The sequence below is a fragment of the Camellia sinensis genome, chromosome 8 (genome assembly GCF_055761805.1).
Source record: "Camellia sinensis isolate YWXY chromosome 8, ASM5576180v1, whole genome shotgun sequence".
Classification (NCBI taxonomy): Eukaryota; Viridiplantae; Streptophyta; class Magnoliopsida; order Ericales; family Theaceae; genus Camellia; species Camellia sinensis.
This window is the reverse complement of record NC_138968.1, coordinates 14,926,348-14,953,211: the sequence shown is the minus strand read 5'-3', so window position 1 is coordinate 14,953,211 and position 26,864 is coordinate 14,926,348. Positions and strand designations below refer to the sequence as shown.

General features: G+C 37.4%; 1 protein-coding gene across 1 annotated transcript; it reads left to right on the top strand.

The window, feature by feature from the left end:
• The first annotated feature begins 3,083 nt into the window (after positions 1 to 3,083).
• On the top strand, positions 3,084 to 21,836 carry LOC145797569 (uncharacterized). The gene is made up of 3 exons (XM_082884954.1): positions 3,084 to 3,203; positions 3,291 to 3,438; positions 21,685 to 21,836. The coding sequence occupies exons 1-3, from the start codon at positions 3,084 to 3,086 to the stop codon at positions 21,834 to 21,836; spliced, it is 420 nt and encodes a 139-aa protein (XP_082741080.1).
• Positions 21,837 to 26,864: the final 5,028 nt, after the last annotated feature.

Genomic DNA, 26,864 nt, shown 5'->3' with positions numbered 1-26,864 from the left:
CTCAATATGTAATGTTCTATTTAATTTTGGACATAATTAACTTTTAGAAAAAATTGGAGAAAACTTAAAAAGTGAAAGTGAGAAGAAGAAAAAAAACGACAATTAAAAAAAAAAATCAGGGTTTGAGCACTCTAAAAAAATAAAACCTAAATGTTTAATTTTATCAATTTAAACTCTAACCTTTTTATTTATTTTCAATTTAAACCATTCATCTATTTTTGTTAAATAAAATTGACGAAAAAAATATTTTAATTGTTAAATTGATTGTTGCTATTAGCACCCACTTATTACTATTGACTCCCCATTTTTTTGAATTCCCACTTATAAAATTTTAAAACCCTTAAAAATCCTCTCCCTCCCCCCCTCCAAAAAAAAAAAAAAAATTCTAAAATTATTCTTCTAAAATTTTTATACCCACTAAAATGCACACCCTTCAGCACATCCCTAAAAACTATTAATCTCCTAAAAATCTAAAGTTCAAATCTTAAGTTCACCGTAGAGATCTTTCATTCGATCATATAGCGACCCTAGTTTTGATCCGTCTCTTGTGGTATTCCGGACTCGGGTTTGTATGGTTTGGATGGTGGTTCATGTCTTGCTTCCCTTGTCTTCCCCTTAATGTTGGTTATTGGGTTGTAGTTGTGTGTTTGGAACAGGTTGGTTGCTTGTTTTTCCAAGCTTTTGTTGCCCAGAATTTGGCTATTCCGCTCGAGCGGACTTCTGAAATTTTGATCTACGCTCAAGTGGGGACTGTGTCTGCAAAAATACTGGATAAGTGTATTCTACGCTCAAGCAGGTCTCATTGTGCTCAAGCGGGTAGTGCCTTGCTGTTGTGTCTTGGTGCTCGAGCGGCCTTTATCGCGCTCGAGTGGGTAAAATTTATGTGTCTGACACTCGAGCGTCAAACTCTCCGCTCAAGCAGATCGCGCTTTATCAGATCGTGAAAGTGATATTTCAGAGGTAAATGAGTATGAGGCTTGAATATAAGATCATGTTGTGCCAAAATAGTTGATTTTAGTGTTTGGGTTGATATTTGGAAAGATGGAGATTTTGTCCTAATTTTGATTTAATTATTATTTTGTATAAATAATTGGGATTAGTATTGAAAATGTGAAATTGGAAGGTTATTGGTATAGATGGTGATATTGGATATGTATTATCTCACCTATGTAAGTTTTGAATAAAAGATTTATTTTGAGATTGAACATCTCTTTAGAAATAATTGTATTGGGTTATTGGTGGAGGATAGCTATGATTGTTGTAGAAATTGCATGAGGATTTGGCGATTTAATGCTAATCCATTATTGGTGTCTTTGAATATGACCATGTTATAAATACATTGTATATGTATGTTTATTGGGAGGAGAAAGGGGATGTACTTCATATGTGACTATGTTTATAAATACATTGTATATGTATGTTTATTGGGAGGAGAAATGAGATGTACTCCATATATGACTATGTTATAAATACATTGCATATGTATATTTGTTTGGGAGAAGAAAGGGGATGGACTCCATTTAAAGCAAGTTGGCTAGAGTGTCCTGGGTGAAAGACCCGAAATTTCATATATAGATGGGTGTTGGTTCCTTTGGACAAAATATCCGTAAAATGACAGATTTGAAATGATTATATGTGTGAGAACCAGAATATAAAAATTACGTAAATAATTAAATAATAATAATATTATAATCTCAAATATTTTGGTGGTGAAACCTAAAGTGCAAATTAAATATTTGAAGGTCTTTTAAAACCTAAAATAAATTTATGGTGAAAGTATTTAATTTAGAGGCAAGATTTATTATAAAAAAAAATAGAGGGTAAGTTTGTAAGTATATTTTGTTATATTAATAGTTATATTTTATTTAAATTAATGGGTTAGAAAATAAAATAATATAAAGAGATAACAATTTAGAGCCTTTTTGTTTAGATATATAAAGTAACCCTAGGTTGCCTAATACAATATATAACAACCCTAGGGTTCATAATCAACACTATAACAGCAGCCACAGTAGCCACGGGGAGAGAGAGAGTTTGAGAGAAAAGAAGAAGAAAAGAAAAGGGGATTGCAAACAAGGAGTAATTTTTGGGTGTGTAGTAGGTCTTTATCTCTCTTCTTCCTTTTGTTTTTGTTCTTTATCCTTACTCTATTATTATTTAGTTCATTGATGGAGAGGTTGTAGGTTTATGTATTGTGTATATAGATATCCTATTAAGAAACTTGAGGAGCTAAATTTATGTGTAAAGATTGGGTGTAAGTTTTAGTCCAAAAATTCTGCACAGAATCACAAACTTTAAAAATCAAGAAAACATATCAAACGGATGAATTTTAATCTGAAATTTTTACGGTAGATTAATTACATATTGAATTGCATATCTGAAGTTTTTTCATAATTTTTGGGAGTCAAAATCCATATAAACTGATGTGTTTAAATCTGTCCAGAAAACTAGTTTTAAACAGTAAATTCGGGAGTGTTGTTCTCTTTGGGTATAAATCCAAAAATTATCAAATTAGTGTCATTAGAACCGATTACGAGTCTAGTTTCATACGTTTTTGGCCTTGCATTGATTTCTCGTGTATATTAAGAGAATCGTCAATTTCTTTAAAGTGCTGCAGAAAACAACCTGTTTGGATATAATAAATTATAGATAATTATTTTGATAAGAAAATCAAGTGAAACCAATTGGGTTTGAAACTTAGGATATATTAGATCATATCTGGAGGTTATTGGAATTTTTCGAATAGTGTGGAGTGGGTTTTGTAATTTTCAAAGTTAGCGAATAGGTTTGGGGTGTGACAATTGTGGTATCAGAGCTATAGTTTATCGAGTTACATGTCTTGCATTTCATCATTTAGACGAGGTCCGAGTCCCTCTAGTCCTTAGTAGTGTTTGGTTAAGTTAGTTTTGTTTAAGCTTGTGTTGAGCTTTTCTTAATTTCATTTTGAAGGTTAAGAGTTAGCATCTAGATTTCTACGTGGATTGTCTATTCCTTGTGTGCCTTAGGATGCATGTATTACCTTGTCTACTTCATTACGAGAATCAATAGTATTGGGAGATGTTTGTAGATCTTGTGAGATAAAGATGGATTGTAGGATTTTTCCAGTGGATTTGATTTCTTTAGAGATGAAGGATTTTGATGTGATTTTGGAGATAGATTTATTGACGAAGAATCATGCCTCTATTGATTGTTTTAGAAAGAGGGTAGTTTTTGCTATGCCAGGGCAACATGAGTTTTTCTTTCAGGGAGATGCAAAAGGGTCTTCTATTTGTTTTATTTCTTTTCTTCAGGCTAACCGAATGTTGAGAAAAGGGTGTCATGGTTATTTAGCTTGTGTGGTGAGTACTGAACAACCAGAGCAGAGGTTAGAGGAGTTGATTGTAGTGAGGGAATTTGTTGATGTTTTTCCAAAGGATCTACCTGGTCTTCCTCCAGACCGTGAGGTCGAATTTTCCATTGACTTGATCCCTAATACAACACCTATCTCTAAAGCACCCTATAGAATGGCACCGTTGGAGTTGAGGGAGTTACAAACTCAGTTACAGGAGTTGCTAGACAAAGGTTTTATTAGGCCTAGTGTTTCACCTTGGGGAGCACCTGTGTTGTTTGTGAAGAAGAATGATGGGTCTATGAGATTGCGTATTGATTATAGAGAACTGAACAGAGTCACAGTGAAGAATATGTATCCTTTGCCACGTATGGATGACCTATTGGACCAATTGTAGGGAGTTCAAGTATTCTCTAAGATTGACTTGAGGTTAGGCTATCACCAGTTGAAAGTAAGGGATGAGGATGTTCCTAAGACTGCTTTTAGAACCCGTTATGGGCATTATGAGTTTTTGGTGATGCCTTTTGGTCTCACAAATGCAACAGCTGCATTCATGGATTTGATGAATAGAGTTTTTAAACCCTAGCTGGATAAATTTGTGGTAGTGTTTATTGATGACATCCTAATTTATTCAAGGAGTAAGGAAAAGCATGAGTAGCATTTGAGGGTAGTACTTCAGATCCTTAAAGAGAAGAGACTGTATGCAAAATTTAAGAAGTGTGAATTTTGTTTGAGCATTGTATCCTTTTTGGGTCATGTGGTGAGTAAAGATAGGGTATCTGTGGATAGCACGAAGGTGGTAGAAAATCGTTGTTTGGCCACGACCTACTTCTGTGATAGAGGTACGTAGCTTTCTAAGGCTTGCTGGTTATTACAGACGGTTTGTAGAAGGATTCTCCCGTATTGCTTTGCCACTTACCAATCTCACTAGGAAAGGGGTCAAGTTTGAGTGGAATGATGATTGTGAGCGTAGCTTCCAAGAGTTTAATCAGAGGTTGACATCAGCTCCAATCCTTGCCTTATCTACTGATGGTGGTGGTTTTGTGATTTATAGTGATGCTTCATGACAGGGTTTAGGATGTGTGCCCATGCAGCATAGGAAAGAGATTACTTATACGTGACAATAGTTGTGTAACGTCCTCAAAATAATAACAATAAACCCATCGGATAAGGCATGCATTTACATATAACTAACCGCATTCCATTACATAAGTATTACATGTTAACATCATAACAAAATGCCCTACAGGCTTACAGCTTTCCAAGTTAATACTTGGTTACAACAAAGAGTTCTAACTCGTTTACACATTAAGCCCTTGGCTTGAAATTACATGTAATACATAAAAAGTAAAACGACAAAACTATGCCCGCTACTAGCCTCCAAGCTATGTCCTTGGAGGTGGCATGCTTCCTGTACCTGAAAATGATATTCCCATATAGGGTGAGCCACAGCCCAGTAGAAATACACTAAACCAACCATGGACAATGACTAAAATATTAGCAATTGATAGATGGTCAACACCGATACATCCACATAAATCGCACATTTATGTCAACGACTTACAAGTCCCTATTACTTTTCATTTTCCCCTTTCAACAGAGAAGCATTCTAGCTCTATCATCATTTCCACAGATATGTATAAAAACTATATCTCACATTCAAATAAGCATAAAAGCTATATCCACATTCTCAACAGATATGTATATCAACAATATCCACAGATAAGCATACAAGCTGTATCCACATTCTACAACAGATATGTATATCAACAATATCCACAGATAAGCATACAAGCTGTATCCACATTCTACAACAGATATGTATATCAACAATATCCACAGATAAGCATACAAGCTGTATCCACACTTCACAAAGATAAGCATATGAGCTCTATCTTCACTTCTCTAGACAAGCATATGAGCTCTGTCTACGGAGTTCATCCCCTATCTCCTCCCAATACCTATCCGGTTTAGAGGTACATCCCCTATCTTCCCCTAAACCGCGGAGTACATCCCCTATCTCCTCCTCTACACATAACGTATATAAACACATTGGTTCTATATACAATCACACAATACACACAATTAATGTATTCTATCAACCGTCAAGTTCCATGACACATTCCATTGATTAGTTTTCGTTTACCTAATCATCATGCATTGTCTACAACAATCTCGACTATCCTCCACCGATAGCCCAAAGCAGTTATTTCTAAAACAGAAAATAAATGCACAAATGGATGTTCAATCAACATTTCATTTCCTCATTTCTCACCAATTAATTATCCCAATTAATTAAACAATGTAATTAGGCCATTTTCCATAATTACTATTTCAACCCTTAGGTCCCATTTTCATCAATGATTCAACAATCATTCCATTTTTCTATGCCAAACATGCATCTAGGTTTATTATGAATTAAACCCCAACTTTTGTAAAATTACACAAAAGCCCCAAACTTTCACAAAATTACCAAACCAACCCCAACATCTCAAAATACCAAAATTTAGAGACAAAATCCATAGAGAGGAGTAGGATATCCCTACCTTGAAGTTTAAGCCAAAAAGGAGATGAAGACTCCAAGATCAACTTGCTCCAAATCCAAACTTTTTCAGATTAAATCGAAGCTTTCAACGCCCTCTATCTTTTTAACAAAGGCCCTAGGCTAGATTCACACCTTAGGGAGATCAAATCTTAGAGAGAGTGCAAGTTTAGAGAGAGAGAGTGTCAAATTTAGGTTTTGCTCAAAGAAAGGGACTGAAAAAGTGATGTTTAAGACGCTGCTGTCCGCTGATATAAAACACTCTCGCTCGAGCGAAGGAATGGTCGCTCGAGCGACCAGACACAGAAAACTCTCGCTCGAGCCAAGAAGTTCTCGATCGAGCGAAGAAAAATCCAGACCGCTCAAGCCACGAAAAGCTCGCTCGAGCCAAGAAAGACAGCTCTCAGGTCCAGAACCAGGTGCAACACGACGCTCGCTCGAGCGACAAACTCCTCGCTCGAGCGAAGGACCAAAAATCTGGGCAGCAACACTAGGCTCCCAAACGCAACCAACCTGTAACAAACCTGCCCAACGCATCTTATAACTCAATATACAAAGTAAAGAGGATGCAAACTAGAAAATAAACAACTTCCAACATCCACGGACACATGTCCGGATCACTATACAACAAGGGTAAACCCGGGATCGCTATAACCTCCCCCCCTTAAAGAATTTCGTCCCCGAAATTAAGCACAAGTTTTCAAAAACAAGTTTTCCTTCATTTTAAACAACAATGTTACACCTGAACATTCAACAATCCGACCCATTACCGGTCATCCCATCCCTTTAACAAGAGACATTTCACAATATGTAAACAACATATGTATTTTCAACATGCATCAACATTATGCACTATCTTTCCAATTTCAACAATATATTCAACACATATAGTGTCACATTCAACTTCCATATAAGGCATAACCAAAACATTTTCAATGTTTCACAACTTAAGACATATATAAAAGCTCTTAAGTTCAACAAAATGTAAAATTTTAAATACAAGATTACATACCAACAAACAAGTCCGGATATTTCTCTCGGACTTCCAACGCACGTTCCCAAGTGGCTTCCTCCACTCCGTGATGTTTCCACAAGACTTTCACCAAAGGAATGGTCTTGCCACGCAGGACCTGATCCCGCCTATCCAAGACCCGAACCGGTCTCTCCTCATACGAGGCATCCTCATCTACCTCTAAATCGGTCCAATCCAGCACATGTGATGGATCTGGCTCATACTTCCGAAGCATACTCACATGAAACACGTCATGCACTCCAGACAACTGCGGCGGTAAGGCTAACCGATAAGCAACCTCGCCTATCCTCTCAAGGATCTCAAAAGGACCAATAAACCGAGGGGAAAACTTCCCACTCTTCCCAAACCTCATCAGGCCTCGCCTAGGTGATATCTTCAGAAAGACATGATCACCTACCTCAAACGCCAAAGGCCTCCTCCTACGGTCGGCATAACTCTTTTGTCGACTCTGGGCTGTAACAAGCCTCCTACGGATAAGCTCAACTTTCTCCGTCGTCTCCCTAACCAACTCCGGACCCAACAAAGGTGCATCACCCACCTCGGCCCAACAAACTGGAGACCTACACGGTCGGCCATACAAGGCCTCAAACGGTGCCATACCGATGCTAGACTGAAAACTATTGTTGTAGGCAAACTCTACCAATGGCAAGTGCCTCTCCCACGTCCCACTGAAGTCCAGGACACAACCCCGAAGCATATCCTCGAGGATCTGAATAGTACGCTCGGACTGTCCGTCAGTCTGAGGATGATAAGCCGTACTAAAGGTCAACTTAGTGCCCAAGGCACTCTGCAAACTCTGCCACAATCTAGCAGTAAAACGAGGATCTCTATCTGAGACGATCGTCACTGGGACCCCGTGCAATCTCACTACATCCCGAATGTACAAATCGGCAAGATGATCTACCGAATCTCTCACGCGCATAGGAATAAAGTGCGCCGACTTAGTCAACCGGTCTACAACCACCCAAATAGCATCACTACCCCGCTGAGTCCTCGGAAGACCTACAACGAAGTCCATAGTGACATGCTCCCACTTCCACTCGGCAATAGGCAAGGGTTGCAACAAACCCGCTGGCCTCTGATGCTCGGCCTTCACTTGCTGGCAAGTAAGGCACTTCGATACGAAAACAGCCACATCTCTCTTCATACCCCGCCACCAAAACTGGCGACCCAAATCCTGATACATCTTAGTACCTCCTGGATGCACCGCAAGGCGCGAATGGTGAAACTCTCGGAGTACTTCCTCTCGGCAAGACTCCGGTACAAACAAACGGTTTCGGTATCTCACACTCAGGTCGGGATACACCGTTAAACCCTTCTCAACTTTCCCACTAGAGATCTTCTCTCGGAGGGATTCTACCTCAAGGTCACCTCTCTGTGCCTCTAACACTCTAATCACAAGTGTAGGCTGCGCAACAACAGAAAACAAGGCCGCAGCCTCAACAGATTCGCCCAGTAGCAAATCAAACTCGCCAAGTGCTCCCAACATCTCGCATTCCCGGATGGCTATACAAGCTACATCACTAATGGATTTCCTACTAAGGGCATCGGCCACAACATTGGCCTTTCCTGGATGATAATGTAACTCAAAATCATAATCCTCGATGAACTCCATCCATCTCCTCTGCCTCAGATTCAAGTCTCTCTGTGTAAACAGATACTTCAAACTCTTGTGATCCGAGAATACCTCGAACCTCTCACCATAAAGGTAGTGCCTCCAGATTTTCAAGGCAAAGATCACAGCTGCTAACTCTAGGTCGTGTGTGGGGTAATTCTTCTCGTGTATTTTCAACTGACGTGAGCCATAAGCTACCACTTTCCCCTCCTGCATCAACACACAACCCAAACCTTCTCGTGAGGCATCACAATAAACCGCATAACCCAACCCTCTCTCCGGAATAATCAACACCGGAGCGGTGGTCAATCTAATTTTCAACTCTTGGAACGACTTTTCACAAGTCTCACTCCACACAAACTTGACTCCCTTCTAAGTCAGTCTAGTCAACGGTGACGCTAACCTGGAGAAATCTTTCACAAACCGACGGTAATACCCAGCCAATCCCAGAAAACTGCGGATCTCAAACACACTCTTAGGCTGTGCCCAATCTTGCACTGCCTCAACCTTGGATGTATCAACAGACACCCCTTCCCCGGATACCACGTGGCCTAAGAATTTGACTTCCCCCAGCCAGAACTCACACTTCCCAAACTTGGCATACAGCCTATGGGCTCTAAGTAACTCAAGCACCACTCTCAAGTGTGCCTCGTGCTCCTCCTCAGAAGACGAATAGATAAGGATATCGTCCACGAAGACAACCACAAATCGGTCTAAGAACTCCCGGAAAATCCGGTTCATCAAGTCCATAAAGACTGCCGGTGCATTGGTAAGCCCGAATGGCATCACCAGAAACTCATAATGGCCATACCGCGTACGGAATGCCGTCTTAGGAACATCTTCCTCCCTGACCCTCAACTGATGGTAACCCGATCTCAAATCTATCTTAGAGAAACAACGGGAACCCTTCAACTGGTCAAACAAATCATCTATACGGGGCATAGGGTACTTATTTTTAACCGTAGCCCGATTCAACTTCCGGTAGTCAATACACAATCTCAAGGCACCATCTTTCTTTTTAACAAAGCGTGCCGGTGCTCCCCACGGTGAAACACTAGGGCGAACAAAGCCCTTATCGAGCAATTCCTGGAGCTGAACTTTCAACTCAACCAACTCTGCTGGAGCAAAACGGTAAGGTGCCATAGAAATCGGCGCCGTACCAGGCACTAAATCAATAGAGAACTCTATCTCTCGGTGAGGTGGCAAACTAACAAGATCTTCGGGAAAAACATCCGAATACTCACAAACCACCCTCGGTAACACAACCTGGGTCTCACCACTCTCACCACTCTCACAGCTAGCAAGTAGACTACTAAGCTCACTTCGCCCTCGCGAATCAAACCCCGGTGGCAAAACAATACCAACCCGGTCTCCCAAGAAGTGGAACCACTCCCCGCTCAAGGTACATAACGTGACCCTCTGGCGGTAGCAATCAATAACAGCCCGGTATGACGATAGCCAGTCCATACCTAAAATAACATCAAAACCCTTCATGGGCATGACAACAAATGGAAAAGGAAGCCTATAGTCGGCGACCTCTATATCACATCCTCTAACACCCTGTTTCAGAATCAACTCACCACCCAAAGGCGATACCACACAAATAGGAGATGCTAACTGTGCTAACTCCAATTCCAAAACAGATGCAAATGCAGCAGATACAAAAGAATGAGATGCACCCGTGTCTATCAACACATTAGCAACCGAGTTGCAAAACAGAAAAGTACCTCTCACTACTGATGGAGCCGGTACTAAATCCTGCGCGGTAACAGCATACACGCGCCCCGTAGGCCCCTGGTCTACCTGCTCACCTCTCGGAGCAAAAGACTGCTGCACAGACTGGGATGACGAAGCTCCCGGATTGGCCCTCGAGGCCTGCACAGACTGAGCTGGCTGAAAACCCTGCGTCTGCCTAGAACCAGACGCTCCCGAAGTGGCACTCAACTGTGGGCAAAACCTCTTCATGTGCCCAGGTTGTCCACACTGATAACAAGTCAAGAGCTGCCCTCTGCCCAAACTCTGACTCTGCGGTCTAGCTGAAAAAGAAGCAGCTTTCTGACCCCCACCCTTCTGCGGGCAAACAGATACCTTGTGACCCAGCTGGCCACACTTGTAACAGGTGAAATCCCCCTGACCACCTCTCCCGGAGCCTGCACTCGGCACTGGGAAGGTCGATCTAGCAACACCACCCTGCGACTGCTGAGGATTAGAACCCCTCTGCCTCCTGCCATCACCCTGACTATCCTGGCTCCTCTTGGAGCCTCTCTGGCCCTCATCCTCCTCCTGCATCATAAGCTCCATATGAGCTGCAGCGTCCACTAGGTGTCTATACTCTCGAATATAAGACCCACCAATTCTCAACTTGAGGCCCCGCCTCAACTTCCGCTCAAACTCATAACAACGGCGTTCCTCAGACGCCACCAGTTCAGGTGCAAACCTAGACAGACTGGTAAAAGTAGCCTCAAACTCGGCCACTGACAAGCCCTGCTGATTAAGCCGGCTAAACTGATCCCTCAGCTTCTCCCTAGCTGCTGCAGACAAAAACCTCTCCTGAAAAGCATTTATAAACGCCTCCCAAGTACCGCCCACACGAGCCTTCTCGTACTTCCACCATTGACCCGCATCTCCCTTCAGCTGGAAGGATGCGAAGGTCACTTTCAGTGCTCCGTCCTCGATGCCAAGCATCTCAAACGTCTTCGTTGTCTGTTCGAGCCATTCATCTGCCTTAAGCGGCTCTTTAGGATCCCCGATAAACTCGTCCGGATTACACCGGAAGAACTCCCTCTTCAAGAAGGAAGGCCCTGTCTCAGCTGCCTGATTTCCAGCTCTAAGAATACCTAAAGCTCCTGCTATCTCTCTGGCCAAGGCACCCATAGCCTGCTGACCCACTGGCTCGGCCACATTGGCCTGCCCAACTCCCTCCTGCACTGCCGGAATCTCACCCTGTAACGGTACTTCCTGCCTCGTAGGTCTACCACGCCTAGCACCTCTTCCTCGTCCTGACATCCTAATAAAGGTAACACAGAACGTTAGCACATTCATAGGTGTGCCGAAACTAAACACTCACGTCCTAATGCATGGACAAGTGTAATTCATTCCACATAAGCACATAAACACATAAGCACTTACAAATTTCATTTCCGGATAATAATAGTCCCGAGGCGTTACTAGAGTTCCGGTTAGAAATAGCATTGATCAAGTGCTTTTCCAACGAGACTCCCAGAAACTCAAGGATCCAATCAACATCCCAGAAATTAAATCCCATACCCACATAGTCACATAAGCATGTTATCACTTAAGCACATAGCATATGGTACTACATCTAAGTCTCTATCAAGCGAGACAAACCCATTGTGATCCTAATCACTTCCCACGTACCCAAAGTATTCGAACCCGGTACGCTCTGATACCAAGTTGTAACGTCCTCAAAATAATAACAATAAACCCATCGGATAAGGCATGCATTTACATATAACTAACCGCATTCCATTACATAAGTATTACATGTTAACATCATAACAAAATGCCCTACAGGCTTACAGCTTTCCAAGTTAATACTTGGTTACAACAAAGAGTTCTAACTCGTTTACACATTAAGCCCTTGGCTTGAAATTACATGTAATACATAAAAAGTAAAACGACAAAACTATGCCCGCTACTATCCTCCCAGCTATGTCCTTGGAGGTGGCATGCTTCCTGTACCTGAAAATGATATTTCCATATAGGGTGAGCCACAGCCCAGTAGAAATACACTAAACCAACCATGGACAATGACTAAAATATTAGCAATTGATAGATGGTCAACACCGATACATCCACATAAATCGCACATTTATGTCAACGACTTACAAGTCCCTATTACTTTTCATTTTCCCCTTTTCAACAGATAAGCATGCTAGCTCTATCATCATTTCCACAGATATGTATAAAAACTATATCTCACATTCAGATAAGCATAAAAGCTATATCCACATTCTCAACAGATATGTATATCAACAATATCCACAGATAAGCATACAAGCTGTATCCACATTCTACAACAGATATGTATATCAACAATATCCACAGATAAGCATACAAGCTGTATCCACATTCTACAACAGATATGTATATCAACAATATCCACAGATAAGCATACAAGCTGTATCCACACTTCACAAAGATAAGCATATGAGCTCTATCTTCACTTCTCTAGACAAGCATATGAGCTCTGTCTACGGAGTTCATCCCCTATCTCCTCCCAATACCTATCCGGTTTAGAGGTACATCCCCTATCTTCCCCTAAACCGCGGAGTACATCCCCTATCTCCTCCTCTACACATAACGTATATAAACACATTGGTTCTATATACAATCACACAATACACACAATTAATGTATTCTATCAACCGTCAAGTTCCATGACACATTCCATTGATTAGTTTCCGTTTACCTAATCATCATGCATTGTCTACAACAATCTCGACTATCCTCCACCGATAGCCCAAAGCAGTTATTTCTAAAACAGAAAATAAATGCACAAATGGATGTTCAATCAACATTTCATTTCCTCATTTCTCACCAATTAATTATCCCAATTAATTAAACAATGTAATTAGGCCATTTTCCATAATTACTATTTCAACCCTTAGGTCCCATTTTCATCAATGATTCAACAATCATTCCATTTTTCTATGCCAAACATGCATCTAGGTTTATTATGAATTAAACCCCAACTTTTGTAAAATTACACAAAAGCCCCAAACTTTCACAAAATTACCAAACCAACCCCAACATCTCAAAATACCAAAATTTAGAGACAAAATCCATAGAGAGGAGTAGGATATCCCTACCTTGAAGTTTAAGCCAAAAAGGAGATGAAGACTCCAAGATCAACTTGCTCCAAATCCAAACTTTTTCAGATTAAATCGAAGCTCTCAACGCCCTCTATCTTTTTAACAAAGGCCCTAGGCTAGATTCACACCTTAGGGAGATCAAATCTTAGAGAGAGTGCAAGTTTAGAGAGAGAGAGTGTCGAATTTAGGTTTTGCTCAAAGAAAGGGACTGAAAAAGTGATGTTTAAGACGCTGCTGTCCGCTGATATAAAACACTCTCGCTCGAGCGAAGGAATGGTCGCTCGAGCGACCAGACACAGAAAACTCTCGCTCGAGCCAAGAAGTTCTCGATCGAGCGAAGAAAAATCCAGACCGCTCGAGCCACGAAAAGCTCGCTCGAGCCAAGAAAGACAGCTCTCAGGTCCAGAACCAGGTGCAACACAATGCTCGCTCGAGCGACAAACTCCTCGCTCGAGCGAAGGACCAAAAATCTGGGCAGCAACACTAGGCTCCCAAACGCAACCAACCTGTAACAAACCTGCCCAACGCATCTTATAACTCAATATACAAAGTAAAGAGGATGCAAACTAGAAAATAAACAACTTCCAACATCCATGGACACATGTCCGGATCACTGTACAACAAGGGTAAACCCGGGATCGCTATAAGTTGAAAGTATATGAGAGAAATTATCCTACGCACGACTTGGAGTTAGCAACAGTGATTTTCGCTCTTAAGATCTGGCGACATTATTTGCATGGAGAGTCATGTGGGATTTACACTGATCATACGAGTTTGAAGTATATTTTTACACAGAAGGAACTAAATTTGAGGCAAAGAAGATGGCTTGAGTTACTAAAAGATTTCGATGTGAATATTTTGTATCATCCGGGGAAGGCAAATGTGGTTGCAGATGCCTTGAGTAGGAAGGTCGCAGTTGGAGATGTAGCTGCTTTGTCTATTGAGAGTTGTTTGGTGGAAGACATGAGATGTTTAAGGCTTGAGGTTGTTACACCTAGTGATAGGGCTTATTGTAGTCAATTGGCAGTTCAGCCGACCTTGAGAGAATGGATTCGTTTAGCTTAGGAGATTGACCCCCCAATGTAAGCGTATTAAAGGAGAGATGGTAGAGGGTAAGAATTTAGACTTTGTGGTTAGTGATGACGGGTTGCTTAGATTCCATAGCCGAATTTGTGTTTCTGTTGGTGGTGATTTGAGGAAGGAGATTATGGTAGAGGCACATAGTTCTAGTTATAGTTATAGCATTCATCTTGGAAGTACTAAGATGTATCGGGATCTTTATGAACATTTTTGGTGGAATGGTATAAAGGGAGATATTGCAGAATTTGTGGCTCAGTGTTTGGTGTGTCAACAAGTTAAAGTAGAATATTAGAAACCTGCGGGGAAACTAAAACCCTTACCTAAACCAGAGTGGAAGTGGGATCATATTACCATGGACTTTGTGTGTGGTTTACCTTGTACTAGTAGTAATCACGACGCAGTTTGGGTAGTTGTTGATAGATTAACCAAGTCAGCACATTTTATTGTAGTGTGGATGAACTATTCTCTAGCTCGATTTGCACAGTTGTATGTAAAGGAGATTGTTAGATTGCATGGTGCACCTGTGTCAATAGTGTCAGATCGGAACCCTCATTTTGTGTCTAAGTTTTGGGGTGTGTTATAGTCAGCTATGGGCACTTGGTTAAATTTTAGTTCAGGTTATCACCCTCAGACAGATGGGCAATCAGAGAGGACTATTCAAACCCTTGAGGATATATTGAGGGCTTATGCTTTGGAGTGGAGAGGTAATTGGGATGATTATTTGTCGCTCATGGAGTTTGCCTATAATAATAGTTATCATTCTAGTTTGGGAGTAGCTCCATATGAGGCTTCGTATGGGAGGAAGTGTAGGTCTCCTTTGTGTTGGTATGAGGTTGGTGAAAGGAAAATGTTGGGACCTGATTTGGTGGAGGATGCTACACGGAAAATTATCACTATCAGAGAAAGATTATTGACTGCTCAGAGTAGACAAAAAATTTATGCTGATCATCGTAGGAGAGACTTAGAGTTTCATGTGGGAGATATGGTATTCTTGAAAGTATCACCATGGAAAGGAGTGATCAGGTTTGGAAAGAAAGGAAAGTTGAGTCCCAGATACATTGGTCCATTTGAGGTATTGGAGAAGGTTGGTGTGGTTACGTACTGTGTTGCTCTACCCCCTAGAGGTTGGCAGGAGTGCATAATGTGTTTCACGTGTCAATGTTGAGGAAATATGTGCACAGTCCGTCGCATATGATAGATTATGAGCCGCTTCAGATTAGAGAGGATTTTTCATATGAGGAGATACCTATTAAGATTTTGAATTCGAAAGAGAAAAGGTTGCGTACAAAGGTCATTAAATTGGTTAAGGTACTGTGGCGTAATCATCTAGTTGAAGACGCGACTTGGGAATGCGAGGACGAGATGCGCGAGAAGTACCCACATCTATTCTCATGATTTACTGAGGTTAGTGTCGAGGACGAAACTTTTTTTTTAGGAGGGGAGAATGTGGGAACCCGAATATAAAAATTAAGTAAATAATTAAATAATAATAATAATATTATAATCTCAAATATTTTGGTGGTGAATCCTAAAGTGCAAATTAAATATTTGAAGGTCTTTTAAAACCTAAAATAAATTTATGGTGAAAGTATTTAATTTAGAGGCAAGATTTATTATAAAAAAAAAAATAGAGGGTAAGTTTGTAAGTATATTTTGTTATATTAATAGTTATATTTTATTTAAATTAATGGGTTAGAAAATAAAATAATATAAAGAGATAACAATTTAGAGCCTTTTTGTTTAGATATATAAAGTAACCCTAGGTTGCCTAATACAATATTTAACAACCCTAGGGTTCATAATCAACACTATAATAGCAGCCACAGTAGCCACGGGGAGAGAGAGAGTTTGAGAGAAAAGAAGAAGAAAAGAAAAGGGGATTGCAAACAAGGAGCAATTTTTGGTTGTGTAGTAGCTCTTTATCTCTCTTCTTCCTTTTGTTTTTGTTCTTTATCCTTACTCTATTATTATTTAGTTCATTGATGGAGAGGTTGTAGGTTTATGTATTGTGTATATAGATATCCTATTAAGAAACTTGAGGAGCTAAATTTATGTGTAAAGATTGGGTGTAAGTTTTAGTCCAAAAATTCTGCACAGAATCACAAACTTTAAAAATCAAGAAAACATATCAAACGGATGAATTTTAAACTGAGATTTTTACGGTAGATTAATTACATATTGAATTGCATATCTGAATTTTTTTCATAATTTTTGGGAGTCAAAATCCATATAAACTGATGTGTTTAAATCTGTCCAGAAAACTAGTTTTAAACAGTAAATTCGGGAGTGTTGTTCTCTTTGGGTATAAATCCAAAAATTATCAAATTAGTGTCATTAGAACCAATTACGAGTCTAGTTTCGTAAGTTTTTGGCCTTGCATTGATTGCTCGTGTATATTAAGAGAACCATCAATTTCTTTAAAGTGCTGCAGAAAACAACCTGTTTGGATATAATAAATAGTAGATAATTATTTTGATAAGAAAATCAAGTGAAACCAATTGGGTTTGAAACTTAGGATATATTAGATCATATCTGGAGGTTATTGGAATTTTTCGAATAGCGTGGAGTGGGTTTTGTAATTTTCAAAGTTAGCAAATAGGTTTGGGGTGTGACAATATGTGCTTTGCATAATTGGAAACCATTGAGTTGTAGTCTCATTTTAGTTGTTGAAAGATAATGAATTTAACTCATAAACTGAGTAGCATATATGAATTGGAAATGAATTGAAGGGAAATGGAATGAGGTTAGGTCTTAGTGGCCTATGAATATGCAGGCCTTGTAGATGTTTTAGTATCGGTATTGTTTATGTACGTGGTATTTATACCTTTACTAAACCTCATATATTGTGTTAGATTATCTCTACTGGGCTGTTGGCTCACCCTATACGGGAATATCATTTTTAGGTGTAGGTGAAATGTTACTTCCAAGGCAATAGCATGGATAGATTTTGGGGAAGCAAGAGCTTCTTAATTATGTCTTATGTGTGTATGTTTGTTATTTATAAAGCCAAGGGCTTAAGATGTAATGAGCGAGACTCAATTTGTGTAACCAAGCAATGACTTGGAAAGATGCAAGCCGACATGGCATTTAACTGGTTGTTAGACAATGAACTCTGATATATGAAAGCATGTTGTTTCTCATATTTATTCCGTATATGAGTTATTTTTATTGTATTATTTTGGGGGCGTTACAAATCATGTTTTTCATTCTCACAGCGATATTCCTCTCATTCTTTCTTACGATAGTATCTTTTTAGCTCTCCATAATTTTTCTTTCTTTCTAGAGTTCTTGATCTGAAACCTACATTCCTCTCCTTACAAGATTTGATATGGGTATTTCAAGAAACACTCACCAGAGGCTTTGCTAGTTGGCATTTGGGTTTCAAACTTCCATGAAAGTTGAAAAGAATGTTTGTCATCACCCTAAAATAACAATATAAATTAAATTTAGGAAATTGATCGATAAAACATGTCGGAACAAAATTCATATGTTCAAAATTTTTTTGTTATATGTTTGGGAGTTCAGTACTAAAAAAATGTCGAACTATTTTCATCATTTTTTTTCCTGTTTTTGAAGGAACTTACCATTATAAGGCCAACCTTCTTCAAGTTATGAACACTATCAAAGTTATGAACTTTTTCTGAGGTTACATTGTTGTACTTCATTCGTTTCATGAAAATTGTGATTGTTGAAAAAACTTTCACTTATTGCTATTGCTGAAGAAGTGTGTATAATCGAATGGTTGCCACTGTTGCTACCGAAATATCGCCGCTGGAAGGCTTTTAAGATTTTGAGTATGGATAAGTTTTGATGGTTTTGAAGTGTATGGATTGTGATATAGGTGGGTACTCTCATAAACTCTATCTTATAATTAAGTGGGTGTATGAGTTTAATTGTGAGATGAGTTATTCCAAAATAATCGATATATTCTTTAATAATTTCATATAAGGTTAATAAAATAAAATAAAAAACTAGGAGTCCAAAATAATAAGTGGAGTACTAAAAGAAACACTTTATTAAACTCAATGTAGATATGCATAAAATGCCTAAAATATTATTTTTATTGAGTTTAAATTGACAAAATTAAAAATTCATGATTTATTTTCTTATAAGAGTCAAATCCTAAATTTATTTTTATTTTTTTTATAATTTCTCCTTAAAAAAATTAAGAGCTAAAAGTGAAAAAAAAAAAAAAAATCAAACATAAAGGGGGTAAAGTGTTATTTTAAGTAGTCAGAATTTTTTTTCTACAAAATTAATTAAAAAATAAAATTCCTAACTACTTTTTTATACAATAATGAAATTACTTGAATTATTAATTGAAATATATTTCTAACATCATTATATAATGTTAATTTACTTTGATAATTTATTAATAAAATGAGTAATTTATTATGAAATTAAAAATTTTAAGGGAGAGATGTAATTTTTAGGAAAAAATTGTGGCACTCACTTTATAACTAAAGAAAAAAATTATATAATTTCATATTTTTCAAGTCCTAACTAAAAAAAATACCATAACTAAACATAGCATAAAACATAACTAAAACACTCATGAGTTATAACTAAAATAATATGATAATTGGAAAAGAAAATTAAACATAACTATAAAAAAAAATAGTATAATTAAAAGTGAATATAAAATAATATCATAATTAGAAAAGAAAAATTAAACATAACTATAAAAAAATAGTATATTAAAAGTGAATATAGTGCACTCTTGAGTATATTTATTAGAATTTTTTAATTTTTAAAATTACAATGAATAATTCATATTTTAAATAAATTTAGAGAATGTATTTATAACTTTTAAAAAAAATGGTCCAAGTGAAGAAAGGGAATAGCAGTCCCTCTCTTTACCTGTTTTCAACTAATCCAGAGAGAGAGACGGGGAGAGAGAGAGCGAGAGATGGGTGGAGGAGGATTCCAAGTGATGAGGAGAATTCCCAGCATCAAATTCCCACTAAGATACCCAAAACCCTCTGCTGTAGGTCTCTTCCTTCCCTCTCCCTTTCTCTCTCTTTCCTTCTTCCGATCTTCTTTTCTTTCTCTCTCTCTCTTGGTGTGTATTTATAAATTCAAAAATGAAGGATTTCTAAATAGTTCTAATGGAGTGTGGGTTCCATTGTAATAGAGACGTTTGTGGTTTTCTTTTTTTTTACTTTCATGTCATTAGAGCTCATCGATTTAGAGAATGTATCGTTATTCTTATAAATTTATGTGTGTTTCTAACTGCACAACCCACTACTTTTTATGAAATTCTGACTAATTTTACTGCACTTCAGTTGTTTTGTTTTAATGGATTTTTTTTTTTCATTTCTTTCCTTTTGCCTAAACAAAAAATAAAAAATAATTTTTTTAGGAATTGCTTGGTCTTATGAACTAGGTTAGTTATGGTTAGCAAATTTAGGGTTTGTGCTTCTCTATGTTGTTTTCTTGAATTATTGATTGATCTAAGTTTGATATTTTTTAGCTAATGAGATCACCTGATGTATTTTTAAACAATCTCAAATGAGTGGTATCTGATGCTAGATTTAGTAGATACCTTGACACTACCAAGTAAAATTAGTTTAGGGAGGAGATTAGGTATTCATACACATTGCTAACTGAGATATTAGTATAGTTTTTTTTTTTTTTTTTTTTTTGAAGTTTTATAAAGAAGGTGAAATGAGGATGTGAAATGGAGTAATGGCAACATAAGAGAGTTCAAATCAAAATGAATGCATCAGTAATGGGGACTCAGTAAATTTCACTTTAATTTGGGACAAGACGAGAAGGTTGTACAACAAGGTTTGCTTATGTGTTAGTAAATATATATCATCATACTAGCTAGAAGAACTATTATTCTTATCAAGGGTGGAACTACTTGGCACGGGATTCTTTGTCCCTACATCCCTTTTTGTCCCAATAAACTCCCAAGCTCCTTGCCATAGGATCGTCTCAAGATTTTTGTGTCGAGAGATTCTCACACACACATACCACGGCTGACAATGCATTGGGACAAAGGGACATAGGGATTTGGGTATAGAGTATCCCTGGACGAAGTACTTCAAATTATTGTACATGTACTAGTTAGGAGAACTTCTCTATTAATGAATTAGTTCATTGTTTTAAATCATGGGACTTGAGCAGTCATGATATGTTTCGGAAAAAATACTACATTTAATCATGTGAATTCAGCACACTTACATAGGACCATGGGTGTCAAAAATGTACATATCAAGGTTTTGGCTCTGGTTGAATATGTCACAGTTAGGAAGCAGTTTGGCCAGTAAGTGACTGGTAAGAAGAATGGGATTGAAGGTACCCCATGTTTTGAGGGATATTAGGGCTTGAGAAATTTTGAAGAAGGAAAAATGTTGTAAAATTTTGACGACTAACTTAGAAATGGAAGAAGGAATGCGAGGTCTAGTTCCCTTTCTACAATCTTGTCAATTTGCAGTGGAAACAAAATTTCTGTGTTGTTCACTGCAACTTCTTAAGCCAGGTCTCAAAGTATATCTTTCCACTGTTGTTCTATTCTTTACTTTTTTGAGATGTATCAAAGTTGCTAAACAGCAATTGGACACCACACTAGGGTTCACGTGCTCCTTTTAGAGCAAGCTACAATGTAAACATCTCAAATTTATACTTTGGTGGTTTGATTCAAAGTTCAAACATTGGATTTTGGTACTTTGGAGTACTGCTAAAGTAATTTTGCATTCATCTGCGAAAACAGTGTTTTCAAACATTAAAGATCTTACTGAAGTAGTTATTTTTTCGTATGAATTTTAGGTACATAATCAACTCTTTTTAGAATAGTTATAAGGTCAACAATGCTTTATGAGATAGAATGCTAGGCAACTAAAACACAAAACATAGATGAGAATACTTAGATAGATGTATGATAAGACTAGGGAAGGTAGAATTGAAAATAAAAAAATTTGTGAAAAGGTAAAAGTAGCACCAATTGAAAATAAGTTGAGAGAGAACAAGTTAGGATGATTTGATTATATACCACGAATAAATGCAACAGCAAGGAAGAGTAATATGAATACCACAAATGAAAATTTTAGGGGGAGGAGAAGACCTAAACTGATGTGGGATGCGTTAGTGAAAAAAATATGAATTTATTTAATTTAATTAAGCATATAGCCCTTGACCAAGCAGAGTGGTGAAAAATGATTCATGTAGTAGTTGACTCCACTTGATTGAGATACAAGGCTTGGTTTAATTTGGGTAATCAACTCTTTTTTTATTATCAATTTTCAGGTTCTGCACCAAGGTCAAATGTTCGAGCAGTGCCCATCAACACTGCTGTTGGAGGGCAAACTTCTCTTCAGCCAAAGCGCACACCTGTCACAGACAGGGAAATAGAAGTTGTTCTGGTAGGTGTACTGTCCTTTCCATGGAGTCGAATTTGAATATTTCTTTTACCTGAGGTTGTATCAGAACTAAATCCAACCGTAAAACTTCAATTCTATACTATAAAGCACGGACACGGACACGGGACACGGCAATTTCTAAAAAATGGGGACACGGACACAGTAGGGGACACGGCAAATTTTTTAATTTTTTTATAAATATTTTTATTTTAATGCACATTAATTATTTTATTTATTTATTATATTTTTTAAATATTGTGTTCTAATTAATTTTTTTTTATTTTACATATGTATTTATTTATTTATTTATTAATAAGTATATATTATTTTATAATATGTATTATATATTATCTTATAAGTATATTTATGTTATATAATAACTATTATATAATATATAACTATTGTATTATACATTATCTTCTAAGTATATTTATGTTATATAATAACTATTATATAATATATAATTATAATAGTTATTAGTTGTAATATTTAATAATAATAATAGTTATTGTTATTATAATAGAATAATAGTTATTATTATTATAATAGAATAATAGTTATTATAATAAATAATAGTTACATATATTATACTCCTATATGGATAAAGACGGGGGAGACAGAAGAGACAGAGCGAGACAGAAGCAAAAGCGAGAGAGAGAGAGACCACCGATCGCGATCAGCGAGAGAGAGGGAGACAGAAGCGATCGCGATCGCGATCGCAAGGGAGGGAGAGAGAGAGAAGGCGAGAGAGAGAGCTCTGCAAATGCGAAGCTGAAGGCGAGAGAGAAAGCTCTAAGTTGAAGTGGACTGGATTGTCGAAATGGACTGGATGGAGGTTGATTGGCTCGAGATCGAAGGCTAAGAAGTCGCTGACCGGGTTTGTACTCATTTTCTCTTTCATTTACTCTTCTCCCATGTCCCATGGCATGTCCAAATTTGGACACGCGTGTCTCTGCCGTGTCTCCGCCGTGTCCCTCACAAAAAAATTAATTAAATTGAGGGGACATGCCAGATGCCGTGTCCCGTACGTGTCCCCGGCGTGTCCCCATGTCCCCAGCGTGTCCCCGTATTCGACACCGCCACGGCTTCCATTTTGGCGTGTCCATGCTTCATAGATTCTATACATTTAAAGTAATTGTAAAGTGCTCTACTGAAAAGTAAGTGTTTGATGATTAGCACAATGATGATACAAGGATCATGATCAAGAGTCCACCTGTTTGATCTTTATGCTTGACAAGTTTGTCTTGCTGATTTTACATATATATCTTACCTAAAGGATCTGATCATAGATATTCATACATTGAAGTAGATCATTCCTATGAAGTATGGATACAGATACGGATACGGGATATGAGTATGATGATACAGAGACGTTGATATGGAAAATTCTAAATAACGATATGTTAATGATATGACGTGTATATATGTAATTAATTTTGTCATCACATATATGTAACAAACTAGTTGGAGGGGGTCTCAGATTGGGCAGCGTTGGCGACGGATGTGGTCGTTGGCACCTTTTTGTTTGATGTGGTTGGTTTGGCTAGAAAGGAACAAGAGAACTTTCCAAGGAATTGAGCATTCGGTGTTGTGGTTGGAGAACCGGTTCTTAGTTACCTTGTATAGTTGGTTGGAGTGTAAAGTTGATCCAGATCTATTTACTTTCTTAGTTTTTTTGGATGATGTAGTTGGTTAGGCAAGTTTTTTTTTTCTCTTTTGGTCGTTTTGTTTTCTTTGCATCATCTTGATACTTTTTCAATAAAATTTATTATTTATCAAAAAAACAAACTATTTGTCTCTAATCATGTATCAGATATTTTCAATTTCAAATTTATAATGCATTCACATAAAAAATAAATTTAAGTATAAAAAAAAAGAAGAAAGAAAATGAAGGTTATGTTATGGAGACACAAACTTGGACCAAATTTGAGCCATAACGATCGAGTTTTACTGAAATTTTCTAATTAGATCTTGATCCTTGTGCATCTTTTTATTTATTCTTTTTTCCACAATGTCGTCTACAGTTGGGTGGCTGCTTGTGACTTTCAGTGGACTGACCTGTATGGAAGGAAGTGTTTTGACATTTGTTCTACGATTTTCTGTCATATGATATATGAAACTACTACTACCACTACTACTACTACAGTGAACTGTTGTATTTTTAACAGTGCCTGGCAATTCATAAATCAGCTAAAATATGTAATCATATGTTGAACTAGAACTTAAGCCTAAAGGTTGAATACCGTCAAGTCATTACTTTCATTTCCTTTTCCTTTTTATCCTTTTCTTTGGTGGCAGCCACATGAGCCATATATGGCAAGGTTACCACCTTACAGACCTCTATAGCATCGAGTGGCCGCCCATATACTTCTATGTTAATATATGTGATTTGAGCTCCAATCTCTCTCCCCATTTTGTGTAAGAACACAGTACTTGAGAAAATGTTTTTGTTAGTATCAAAATTCGTGTGAAATTTTTACATCTTTGGATCCTTAACAGATCTGAATGAGATGCAACTCAATGGAGATGATTGCTTCTTGGTGTTGTGTTGGATTTTGGTTTGCATTAGAAAGGGCACGAGGCAAGAATTTGATGCCCAATTCCAAAATCTGATTAACACCGCAATTTGTTTCGGCGAAAATCATTTTTTAGAAGTATAAAAATTCGTAGAAAACGTTTTCATATTTTGTTTGTGATAATTGAAACTAATTGTTAGTGGTTTTGGTGGTGGTGGCGGTTGTAAGGCACCTGTGATGGTAATGTGATGGCTATTGGTAAGATTTTAGTGGGAAAAATATTTTTTACTTTTCGAAGTGAAAAATATTTTTTTGTACCTAATCAGGGTCGGAGAAATACAAAACACAACATACAAGAAAATACAATTGCATGCACACACAAAATACAATTCACTTCAAACTAGGAATATCTAAAAAGTTACGAGAGATAACTTTTTCCCTCAACTATAAATACATAGAAATTATGGCAATACGTCACAAGTGCAAAAATATAGTAAATATCCTTACTCTATTCACTCGAGTATTTAGTGTCAAATATTTATCAGAATTCACACTACAAAAAAAAAACCCTTTTTTTTCCTAGAAAAAAAAAAACAAACAAACAAAAGCAAAAACAAAAACGAAAACAAAAACGTTTTTTTATTCTTTCATGTTTTGTCATATCAAATACCGAGAAACATTTTCAGCTGAAACAAAAGGAGCATAACTCCAACATGGTGTGTTACCACTTTCAAAATCTGATTAACAAAACATCTTTCTTGCGCAATTCTCCATAATATTAATTTCCATTTCCATTCACAGATCAAAGAAAAAAATGTACATTATTCTTTTCAACCATCACAAGAGCCACCTCTCTTACAAAACTATAAACACAAGACAACACACAAAACACCATCTAAGAGAATCCCTAGGAACCTACCACCCAACCTTGCAAATCCCACTCTATTGCACTCTTTTGAGTTCTTCTGAATCTCCGAACCTAATATGAGGAAGTGAAAACAAAGCTATCTGTCTATTTCTTGATAAATGGAGCTATCTATCTATATATATATATATATATATGTCATTACTGTCTGTTTGCTTCTATCTTGTTACCTCTTGCCACTGTCGACCGGACTGGTTGTGTGGTCTTGTTCATCTCTCATGAGGTACTTGTCGACCTGCGAAGTAGTTTGCCGGCCTTCTGAGATAGCCCAAACTACCAGAGATTGGCCGAGCCGGCAATCCTCGGCTACAAAATGTCCATCCACGTTTGGTGAGAAGTCTTTTTGTTTATTTTGAAGTATATTTTGTTTTTAATTTTACCTTTTAATTTATGTGTAAACTTTTTTTTATCTGTTGACTTTTATTGACTATTTGTTCAATTTTTTTTATTTGCTCAAAAATTTTCCCTATCTGTTCAAAATAATTCCAATCTCTGTTCAAATTTTTTTTTTTACTATCTATTCAATTTGTTTCTCTGTCTATTCAAATTCTGTGGATTTCTCTCTCTATCTGTTCAAATTATGTGGGTTTCTCTTTGTTCTTATCTATTTGAAACAATAACCGTTGAAATATGTGTTTGTTTTTTTATTATCTCTTCAACGCAATTACATATCTGGTCATCTAAGCTAACATTTATCATCATGATCACCATCAATATCATCATCATCATCAACAGCAACTTATCAACAACAACAACATATAAGAAAAAAAAAATATTCATACAAAAGAACAAAAAAAAGAAAAAAAATGATGAGCGACGCAACAAAAAAACTCCATTATCTATTATCCACTATCTATTCAGATTTGAGCAACCCTAGAGACAAATTAAAAAAAAAATACAAACCATAACAAGATCTGGATTAAACAATTTCAAGCCCAAAGAACCACACAAAAAAAAAAAAAACAAATCAAATGTTTATGATCTGTTGAAATTTTCCTTGTTTTTTTATACAAATATAGAATCCAATCTTGAATGCAAGAATAGATATATAGAGATACACATACACACAAATTGTACTCCTGATTTAGCCATCTAATCTAACACTAAACAAAAAAATAAAAAAATAGAGAAGAAATAGCGAAGAGAGAGAGAGAGGGATGGAAAGAAAGAACCACCTTCGTTGTTTGTTTCTCATGTTATGTGGCATCTTTCTTCTCATTTGCACGGTGTTCAACCTCCCTATGCGTTGTCCGACAAGGCGGAACTACTCGACTACACCACTACCTCCCTCCTCTCCATCGTGCACTTCAAAGAACTATGGAGAGAAACGACAGATTTGAGGTTGAGCCATCACTAAGCAGGCTGTTGGGTGTTTTGGAAGCAAGTGTGTGTTTAAACCACAAAGAAATTAATCTGAAACACACAAAATTAGATCTTATTTTTCCTGCAAAAAATAATGAAGAAAAAGAGAAAAACATGAAAGAAGAGGGGTCACCATTGAATAGTCCCTTTAGCAGATTTTTTTTATTAAGTTTTTAGGTTCCCTTACAAGCCTTATATATGAAATTATATCAACCCAAGTACCAATACAACATCTGGACAAATTTCCTCCACATACATTAACTC

Bases quoted from the DNA above. Each gene is read 5' to 3' on its own strand.
- LOC145797569 (XM_082884954.1), top strand. From the start codon at position 3,084: ATGGATTGTAGGATTTTTCCAGTGGATTTGATTTCTTTAGAGATGAAG. The intron at 3,204-3,290 runs GTAGTTTTTGCT...TCTTTTCTTCAG, and splicing joins TTGATTGTTTTAGAAAGAGG to GCTAACCGAATGTTGAGAAA. The intron at 3,439-21,684 runs GTGAGGTCGAAT...ATCAATTTTCAG, and splicing joins ACCTGGTCTTCCTCCAGACC to GTTCTGCACCAAGGTCAAAT.